At 35.9% G+C, this 11,616-nt stretch overlaps 1 protein-coding gene across 6 annotated transcripts in view; it reads left to right on the forward strand.

The window, feature by feature from the left end:
• The window catches only part of LOC124406456 (fasciclin-1), a 213,020-nt gene extending 206,392 nt beyond the window's left edge, over nucleotides 1-6,628 (forward strand). For all 6 annotated transcript variants that reach the window (XM_046881869.1, XM_046881871.1, XM_046881870.1 and 3 more), the window contains one exon: nucleotides 5,438-6,628. In XM_046881869.1, the coding sequence (XP_046737825.1) occupies nucleotides 5,438-5,628 (191 nt within the window). In that variant the 3' untranslated portion in view covers nucleotides 5,629-6,628. The remainder of the gene's footprint in view (nucleotides 1-5,437) is intronic.
• The last annotated feature ends 4,988 nt before the right edge of the window (nucleotides 6,629-11,616 follow it).

The following is an 11,616-nucleotide window of genomic DNA, read 5'->3' on the forward strand; positions in this document are numbered from 1 at the left end:
GATCTTCTCTAAATATATTCTGTTTTCATCTCTCTGAAGCAAAACCACGAAGCACACATTCCACTCATGATATGCCTTTCTCCTATTTCTACGGGTATAAACCCGCGACTCGATGCCTCCCTTCATCTCGTCTCTTGATCTTTTTTACCGATCTCGCAGAGCATATATGCCGCTCTCGTTCAGCGCTCGACGTGGTATTCCTCATCCTGTTCTTTATCCATTTCTATATATCCCGCCTACTGCACGAGAAAAGCAATTCCCTGTCAACAGCGTTCTCGATTCTGAAATTGAAACAAAAATTGTTAAACGGTCCGTTTGATCGAGTAGATTCCAACGAATGGAGGCCCGCTTTCTACCGCTGAATAAATTCGATAGACTACCCATGCACGCATCAATTTCTCCCTCGTTAACCCGACGAAATTATCCCTCTTTGATTTTGCCTCGAATCGTGGTGACAAAAGCGAAGAACAAAGAGATAAAAAATGACTAGAAAGAGGAGAAATAAAAAGTCAAAATTACGCACCAGAAAAAGCAGGACGCGATTAGGCGTCTCTTTTAATCGAAACTCTGCATATATCTAACAGCGAATGTATCAAAAAACGACGATGTGGACGAGAGAATTGGCGATCAATCGCAGGTTCAGTGTAGTATAGCCGTTAAAATCGGGAGAAGAAATTTTCCACCCCGATAAGCGATGAAGATCCGTTTTTATCCTCGTGGTTTTAATAAATCCACTTTTCTCCAACTACAACCCAACTATTAGCAATATAATATTATTTAATGCACTACCTCGTCATCCACCTTTCGATCAACAGGGATAACAATTTCACCACTTCGCGGTACTTGAATACAAGCTGGTTCAGGTCGGCGCTGGATATGGTCCGTAACGGATTTAATTGGTTACTAAAAATTGTCTACCGAAGCACAGCAGCGTCAGAGGCATACAAATAGGGCTCTAAAGCGTTTAATTTTAGTGCCAAGTTTTGAGTCAGGCGGTACAATATGCCCATGACACTCTCTGTGATACTATTCTATGTGTTTTACTAACCATAACAAGATAAGCTTCGTCACTCAGGCTGCTCCAGAGAATTTCTCAACGGCAGCAGAGCTGCTGGAATTCTCTGTCGGCTAGAGAACATTGTTCTCGGCGAGTCCTTCGTTATCACACCGCGAAAGCATGGTCTCGCCTCCCTTATGCGGGCACTGTATTCTTGAAGATTACATCTCGCGTTTATGTACATACGTACAGGTACGCGTACATGTATCCGAGACCAAAGTACTTATACTCGTACGAAGGCATGGAAGAAAACTAATAACTCTTACGTCGTATTTCGCGTATACCTGCATACGACAAGCCCAAGTTTGTGCACAACGGAGATGCCACTTTCGAGTCTCGAGATAACATTTGTACCCTCGTCGCGTCTACGTATACCGCGCTATACACTGAACCGGTCATGTACTTGTAATAATACAAACTATAAAATTTTAAACGCTATAATACGCTCCGCGTATCGTCCCAACCCATAACCTTGGGGTTCTATTAGCATTAAATGCTATCTGAACAACCTCCGTTGGTCTGCAAATACTGCTATATCGCCTCTGCTTTTCTGAGGAAAATTCCGATATTAACGGTCACATAAATTCACCATTTATTGCCATTATCCACTACTGGTAATTCTCAGATACATCGACAACTATATGACGCAGATACTTGTACATGGCCAACCATTTTCAACCTCACCTCTCGGCTGATCGCAATACTTGTTTTCAGTAAAGTGTTTCTCAAATATCAGTATAACGACGAATAAGAAAGTATCTCGTTCGACTCGTCGCACACCCTTTAACCACTCGAATTAAAGTTCAGATTCGTTAATGATCGAAGCACCCTTTGGCTCAATTGTTAAATATTTTCTCGACAAAGACGTTAAGTGAAAATATTCTCTTTGCTGTGAGTGAATGTTCAATGTGCAGAACTTGTTCTCTTATCTTCCTTACTAAAGCTCACATTCTATTAACCCTAGATTACCATACTGCGGGGTGTCCGAAACCTCAGAGTATTTCTCATAGGCTGGTCTTTGAATAATGGGAAGGGGATGAACTTGGGACCCTGATGTAAAAAAAGTTTGAGGTCTCGTCAGTAGTGATACGGGTCGGTGCGATCAGTTGCCTTCGGACTGAACAGCGAGTGTGTGAAGTGAGTCTGGGGTATGCGAGACCCCAGTGTGGCAACGACGGAACTTTTTTGATTTTGCAAATTATGAAATTATTGAAGGTTCTTACGCATGTGCGTTTAAATGAATTTTTCAGAGAACTGGTTGTAAACGTTATACACGAAAAACATTGATCAAAGCGAAAGTTTTCGGTGCAAATTTAAAGTACTCTTACACTATCATGCAAATCACCCGAAAAGTGAAACGTAGGAAACTTGTCGTATTGACCACTTGCAGTTTTGTTCATAATATTGGAATATCGAGACAACGAATTTGTTTTCAATACTTCAGAATGTTCTCTTCAGGGTACTGAAAGAATTTTTAAATCTGGTTACCAGCACAAAAGATGTAAATTTAAAAATATAAAGTGTAAAATCTATATTTATCTCGTGTTTTTGGACTTTCATTTCTTTTTAAACTCGTATATCTGGAGAGTTTTTTCGTAGTATCATTTTTTTCTCTCGTTATAACGCTGTTCCTTGTTCGATTTTCGATCGGTTGAAAAAAAACAAACTCAAATATTTCAATTTCAACTATAGTTATGAGAAAAATCTAAATGGGGTTCCCGATACCCCGGCGTGATAACGACGTAAGCAGAAAATAAGTGTGGCAAGCAAAGGTTAATCGAATCGCTGAAAAGTTAGTCATGTTCCTAATAAAAATAGTACATTTTTTTCACTAAATCTATATTTTGAGCTTTAATGATGACAGATCCACTTAAGAAAAGAATTAAACACTGAAAACAGTTGTTACTCGGACGTTAATCACATTCTAATTGTAAATTTTCACTAACCGTAACTGCAAAAGTATAATGAAAAAACCCGGAAAATACGCGACTGAACGTTTCTAAGAATATTACACATCAAACTTCGGTTGAATAAAGTCAGGATAATAATAATAATTTTCTCAACTCTACGGCAATATATATATATATATAATATATATGTTCGTACAATACGGGGCTAGATTACTTGGGATTTCCTTTAAAATAGTTGGAAATGGTGGATTTCCGAGGAAATGGTTGAATTGGCACTCATTCTACTTAACACCCTCTGACAAAGTTGAGCAAAGCGGTGATAAATATTCAAAAGTCGTTCACGCCGTTGGTCTACAGCCTCAAGCTGTGGCGAACCTAGCAGGGCTGGAGGTACTGCACATAATATCCTTATTATATGTTCGCGTGTATAGGTGTACTCGTGCAAGAATATATGTGTACACGTATAGAAGACCACGTATCCGTACGGCTGGTGTCATTTCATTTTTATCCTCTAGAACGCCATTTCGTTCCGTTTCTACGATATCCCAAAACCTTTTCCCCGCATGAGCCAGACGTGCAGATATTCGCGAGTCGCTAAAGACTGCTACGCGTTATGAGGTACGCGCATGGGAAAAAATGTCCGAATATGTCTGATACGGTCTCCAATTTCTTTACTTGTTTTGACGCGATGAAGAACAGCCAATGAGGGTCTAATCGAAGGGTGGATGGCATTTATAGGAATATATTGGAATTTAACGGGAGTTAAAGAATGCGTTAATGCCGCGGAAAGTGATAGCGGACTATTTACTTTTCTTACGAGTTTTTATACACTTTCCTAGTTAAACGTTGCACCTATAACATGTGTTTGGCTTCTTGGAAGTAAATAAGAAGAAAAGTTTCGCATGCAGCGGACAACTTGAGAAACGCGAAAGTAGGTAGTATTTAGACACTCGGACCATACTGGCAAGAGGTCACGTCGATTTGCTCAACCCGTAAATGAGAAAACTTTGAACAAACAAACGTGCCAGAGTCGAGGGTATTGACGTGAAAATATTCACTTAAGGTGTAATTCTGTACGCTGGAGATTCATTAATTATTTAATCAAGTGCTATGTGCTTTGAATCAACTCAATTTCGACTCTCTAGCTCTCACGACGACTAGCCATTTGCGCTTTTGTTGTCACACAATGAACCTTGAATCGAACGAAAATCTGACGTCAAATATTATACAGAGGGTAAAATGGGCTTCCAAAAATGATTGGTAACGCTTGAAATGTATTTTTAGGTCAAACACAAAAAGAATTACGTTGCGAAAAAGCCGAACCTGAATTCGGCTCGTGCACAGAAAAATATTAATAATTATTGAAATTTTAAAGTTTTCGAAACAATCAACCGCACTTTTATACTCAAATAAAAAAATAGAAAATCCTCTCTTGACCCAGGTAACAAACTCAACGAACCCCTCGAATTTGGTGCATCGAAAACGCGAAAAATTGCCCACTCCTGGTCTCACGTTATTCTTCCCTTAAAGGGGCTCATTTTTCCAGCCTCTCCCCTCAACCCACCCGAACGGCGAATTTATTACATTAGTTACGTGCATTTTTGTATCTCTACACTATTACGATGGAGTCTTACGCCGTGCCGATAGGCAATAAATACGAAAACACACACGAATGAATTTCGTGAGCCGAAATCGGAGTTTTTACACCTTTGTCGAAAATCAAATAATGCTTTACCTATTCTCGCCGTAATCTTAGTCGGTGTGAAGAAAGGCTCAATAACTTCAGAGTGCTTAAAGTTATCAAACAGCCAAATTGGATTTTGAAGCGTATCAACGGCAGCCATGTTGATCCTACGTCTAAATTTAAATCTGCCTGACGAATAATTGACAAATATTTGAATCTGGAGAATCACTTCATTTTATCCTCGATGATATTCTTGAGAATTTTTCCTGAATGGCTGCTTCCATTTTTCCCGAGATGGGTTATGCCGCGTTTAACTTTCGAATTTCCCACCTCTCAAATCAGTTTTCTCCACGATGTACTTACACTTATCGCCCATTTTTATCACTGATCACGTATACACATACTCGCCTTATACCCTCCGATTTTTCAGCTTTATGCATATATTTCCCCTAATCAGATCGAGAGCGCGCGCCTCGCTAAAGTTGGTGTAAACTTTTATACACGCCAAGGCGTTTACCCCCCTTATCTATGCATCCCTTGTATTTGCACGAACACTCGCACCCATACCAAGGTATCATATACGTATACGCATCCAGAGTCCGAAAATATTATACTCCGAGTGTGGGTACATGATTATGAACGCGATTCCCGTTGCAGAGTAGAATATCAGCACATCGCTAACGAGACTTCTCTGCAAAAAGCTTCGTCGTTACGCCTGCGAATCTCAGCCTATAAAAGTCACTGCAGCAACATCGAAGTTAATCGTATACTTTTATCATGTTCTAGGCTACCACGTCCAATGGCAGAACGAATGGATCCACGTTTTCCGTCCAGACGTCGAGTGCACTAACGGTATAATTCACGTTATCGACGGTGTATTCCTGAAGGACAGCGACGTACATGTTAACGGTAGTGCGTCGTTAGCTACGTTCGGACCCCACCTAATTATGATTCTCATAGCCAAGTGGTTGCTGTAAGTTTGGACGAGCCAAGAAAGGAACAAGATTTTCAAAAAATATATTATAAGACGAGAAGCAGAAGATGAAATAACAGTTGTAAACGAATGGCTATGTCAATAGTGTATCTCGAGGCTGAGTGATTTGAGTTGCGTTCGAAAATGCTCTGCAAACGTTATGAACTTGAAACGGCTGGTCTTTGCTCGAGTGAATATCCAATTTCTTCGTCCAGTCGAACTCCACGTTACTCACTAGATTTTTTTTTCGTTGTAAAGTGCTGAGAGACGGGGAAAAGTTGCGTCGAATACTTTACGTAAGAAGTTTAACCGGTAACCGGACCGTATATGCCAGCGATCAGAGAAGTTTCCTGTGACAAGGACTAAAAGATGAAATATAAACAGTACATCGGATTGATTCCCCCTCTACCTCCCGTTCCTACCGTGCAAGTAATTCCTTCGTACACGCCGCTTCGCATACATGTACCTGTAACGTATTGCAATCCATATGATTCACTCTTAAATTTCTTACGTATAATAAAACTGTGTTGGAAAGTATTTTCCCTTGAGATATACATCGAGCCACGTGAACAAGGATTCAAACAATGTATGGGGAATTAACAGGGGACAGATTATACGTATATGAATACGTACGATCTGCAAGGATTACAGAAATCTCACGCGTTATTTTAAACGAAAAACAAAATATGAGTGACGAGAAGAATATATACATATATATTATAATTATAAATATAAATAAAACAATAGTAATAATGAATGAATATTCATACAATGATAATAATAATTGTAATTGTAATGAATACGATGATAATAAAATTAATGATAAAAATGTTGTTAACAATACTAATAACGATAATCGCTCAGCCTCAAGCGAGGTAATAGCCTATTATTTATTCGGAATTGTCCGGGGGACGATTCTACTGGTTAGTTATAATCGTACGAAGTAAATAGGTATTACCTATACAAGTATAAAATGATCACGTGAAAAAATTTCAATAAAAAGAGAAGAAGGTGTATGGATTGAGAGGATCTATGAACATTTCATGAAGAATTTTACTTAAGTTTCTGACGAATGGTTCTCTGCACTCTGGTTCTAGTGACCCATTTGTTAAAATTGAGATCCGCAACCACTATACATAAATAATATTATAACAGAGATTTCCGTACGTTACAAAATACGTTGAAAACTTTCACACATTGACGATTTTTCACAATTTATGTAATTACAAATGTATCATTCGATTCGAGAAGAGCAGGATGATACATCGTTGCTCATGTAACCATCAACCGATTCAGGGATGAGAAAAAACCGCAATTCACATACACTGAATTCATACGAACTTAACAATTTGGTGTTTCCCAGTTGACTGGTGGTTCGTGAAATTTCTACTTATATACCTATAATAGAATACTGCCAGACTAATTAGTGTCACTTTTGTATAAAAATGAAATCCACACATTCATCATTCCGCATATGTAAATTTGTCGGTATTTGTTATACAACATACCATCTGCTATCAGTGTGTATGTTTGACTAAATTATTACATATATATGTATATGGGTAAATGACACTAATATTTGTACGGAATTTCGTTATAACAAGGTCAGAACAATCTTTTCAGTCTTTCCGCTGAAGAAATCAAATTTCTTTGTGAGATTTGATCTATACATTTAACATTATGAGATTTTGTTGTTTTTTTTTTTCAATCGGCATGAATCGAAAAAATTGTAATGGTTCGAAAAAAATTAAGTTTTAAGAATATTCCGTGTAATTGCAAACACAGTGCACCGTAATAGAATCGTATGATGACTGATTATATGCATGAAATGGAATTACAAGTATGTCTTGATTGTGTCATAAGATTGAGATTCTGTGAAAGTCTTTTAGTCTAACGCTCGATTGTTTCATAATTCGAATATCGTGTGTAAAGAATAGAACGTGTAAAGAGATCCATTAATATACGGATATTCATACCGTATTTTTGAAAATTTCATCTGCATCTCGACAAAATGTATGACTCCAGCTATGAAATGACTACATAACTGAATAATGAATAAATTGAATTGGAAATAATATGTCGAATCGGTACACTATGTATAAAGTGAGAAAAGGTGGTGAAAAGAAAAAAAAAAAAATTTACAAACAAGGAATAAAAAAATGTTACGGTTCGTGTCCAAAAATCAAATAAACTCGACCAACTGTAGGCTAGATGAAAATATATCATGCGCTTCATGTCTCATCGACTCGCGATAGGAACGTGTAAAATAAACAAATTGCGTAAAACAAAATTAAAACAAAAAAAAATTATTCAAATGTAGACAGAAGAAAAATATAGACTGTGAAAATGTGAATTATGAGGAAAATCACACAATGGCCAGATTCAGTTCATCCGTATGGATGGATTAAAATAGTTAAATTGACAACAATTATTGAATCTGACGCCAGTAGTTCAGCGCGTTTCACATATTCATTTTCAGCGAGAAATATAATTGAAAAAAGAAAATATAAAACAAATAATCAATATTACGTGTTGATATCAATCTATACATATATATAATATATAATATACAGAGATATATTGAAGAAGAAAGTACGATTGAAGAACGAAAAAAAAAAAATGCTATCAAATACTAACTTACTTGTTGTTGGAATAAATAATTATTAATTATATTATGTATACATAAACTCTATGAATTAAAAACTGTTTGTTCGTTAGGTCAAAAGAAATAGTAGAACTCTATCTCTCTGTATAATAGATGTATTTGAATGTTTGGCTTTTCACACACATTACAAATTCGTATACATAAATCCATACATACCTACGCATTTATAAATAGTTGTGGGGGTCGAGCCATGCTTGAGAGTACGAATCGCCAAGTTTTGATCGTTACATATTGTGAGGTCCTAATAGTTTGTATCTTCGATAGTTAACTCATTATAAATATGCAATTCTCACTGATCATTCATCTTATAGTTACCAAAATCTACATTTAAGGAAACGAAGTCGTGAATTTTTACCAAAGGAGCTCATTATAAGACAGTAGAATCACATACACACACAAAAAATTTGTTGAACTTATCGAAAATAGTGAAAGACCTGTTACTTTTTTTCTTTATTTTTAAATAACATTTAATACAAATATTACTTTGTTGCCGTGTCAAATGACGTTTTTTTCAATCAATAAAGAAAAAAGGATTTCTATCAAAATATTTGCTAATGTCAACAAATCCTTTCTCCGTGTACACCGGCCAAATCTTGTTACGGTGTTCAACGTTGCACTTACGTTTATTTATCAATTATCACCAACCCACCATTGATGAAATCATACTTTAATTACGCAAGAAGTATCCCATGATTACGCAGTTTGAAAATAAGAAAGAATTCCGGGGCACCATTTTTTTCCACGATATAAAACACTGAAATCGATTCATTCCGTTTCACACGTGTAAGTATTCCTACGAATTTCGTGTTACAGTGACAATTTCTCTACGTCAAGTCTATATTATTGCGCCCGTATCGCGAATATCACATTTTTACTCTTATATTGCGCATATTATACAATGAGCAGAAAAGACGTCCACTTCAAGACTTACGTATTATTCGATTTTAACGTTGAATTTACCTCACTGTGAAATGACATGAAAACGAAAAAAATATCGATACATAATTTTATGTCATCGTCATTATTTGTACATTTTGTAGATATAAAGGTACTGCTTGTTAAGGGCATATATAATTATGGTAAATATTAAAAGCTAGTGTTTAGAAATGAACGTTAGTAAATGGAATAATTATATAATAAAATAATTCCGCCAATCAAATCGCAACCTGGCGTGCAATTCATCACGTTCAAGTATATTTAAGGGGGTACCCTGGTCGGTTTCGAGTCTAATCCCCAAACATCGGAGTCCACGTATCTCAAATGCAAAACTGGCAGCTCCTGTCTATACGCAATTCTGAACAAAAACACTGCGACATATATTCACTTGACGCAGAAATAAAAAAATGGCATGGATTCTACGAAATCGTAACAGTAAATTCATAGTATTCATGCCATTTCTTTATTTCTGCGTCAAATGAATACATATTGCAGTGCTTTTGTTCAGAATTTCTTATAGAAAGGGCCTGTTAAACCTTTTTTTGCGTTTGAGATACGTGGACTTTGATATTTGGAGATGCATATAATACCTGGACTTTGAAATCCACCAGAGCACCCCCTTAAATATCCAAACCGGTTTGTTGTCCTCGTACATTTTGACTAAACTGTTGCAAATTGTATTCAGAACTGTTGTTTTGTAAATGCAAAGATTTTTTTCACACCAAAGTATAATGTGCGTTACTGCACGCTATATTCAGGTTGTAAGAAAAAAGAGAAACGAAAAAGAAGCAAGCATTCACGAATCATAGTATCTCCTTCTATTTGTATGCAATTTGGGTAGATCAATTTTTAGTTTTGTTCACGCAAGCACGATGATGATCTGATAGTGGTCGCAAAATGAACGCCAAAAAAGGATTAACAAAGATTTGAGAACTTTAATATCCTACTCCACCACGCGTTATTATGTAAGCTGAATATTCGTGCTGAATGACGATATTTATTATATTACATAACATACATGCTAACATTAGGATTTTAATACGACAGTATTTGAGTGATTTATTTATAATATAATACGTGTACTAATAATTGACATAATTATATAGGTATTAAAGCATGAAAGAAACTCAAGTATATGTCAAATCTTCAGTGCTTTTTCCAGCTTTTATCATATTAGAACTTACGATTTATTTCCTGCGTAAAGTGGTTCATTATTTATATTGATTGATAATTAAAGAAAATAAAAAATACACTCCGAGAAAATACTTCGAAACTTGGCAAATTCATTCCGTAAAATTACATCAAGAGTTACTCGTGTGAAGCAATCGATAAAATAATGTATATCGTGTCACACATTTCTTTCAACCATGAAGATATGGTATACGTATATGATAATTAAATTCGCTTAATTGAATGGAGCTTCGAACACGGCTCATAACTTCAAAATGAATACCAAAAATAAACATTGATTGGCGCAAATTTCAAGTGCCGGAGCAAAAGGTATCGCATGTGCAAATAATGTGTGAATGATGTATGTATATCCTCGACGTTATACCATGAACTATGTTAAAAAGTAGGCTAAAATGAGTAATTAGCAATTAATTGAAATCCCGTATTTCGTCGGCAGATATGATTGTCGGTGTGATTAGGGTTTATAACAAGTAAATAATAATAATAATAATAAAATTGAATAGTTGTGATGAATATCCTTTTTCTCCTATAGCCACCTACATTATACTTTTCAACTTACACGTCTTACCCGCAACAATATAATCGTTTCGTCACGTAAATCAAACTACAAAATGCATCCATGTAATCACACGACTTGAAAATTAATTAATTCGATGCTCAAAGAAGCCTTTCAAATGATACCGATTTTGTAATTAGCATTAGATCGTGAAATGGAAATTATAATGGAACGAACGCTGGATAAGCTCACGTCACATAAGTCATTTGGCGCAGGGGAGATTTTTAATCGCAAAACGAGTAGGATCTACATCTAGTAACCATTTCCTAACGATCATCTCAAAGGCGTCTTTGCAAAATATTACACATGCATGACGTACTCGGTGGGCTATAATCATCCGCTACATGTACTATCGGTTGATCACATTACAATTTACATATAACAAATAAGATAAGGGTAAGGATCGAAAAGATTCAATTCAAATTTCGGACGAATATATAAATTAATTATTAAGTAATTTCGTATGTTCCGAGTCAGTTATGTAAGTCTAATAAATTAACAGTATAAAATAAATGAAAATAAACAATAATTAATTATTTATTAGATATGTTACTAAAGAAATCAAATTTACGTAAATGTACCACAGATCTATTTGTATAAAATGCATTTATTTCAAATAGTATGATATTATACTGTATTTAATT

Source organism: Diprion similis, chromosome 6 (genome assembly GCF_021155765.1).
Source record: "Diprion similis isolate iyDipSimi1 chromosome 6, iyDipSimi1.1, whole genome shotgun sequence".
Lineage (NCBI taxonomy): Eukaryota > Metazoa > Arthropoda > Insecta > Hymenoptera > Diprionidae > Diprion > Diprion similis.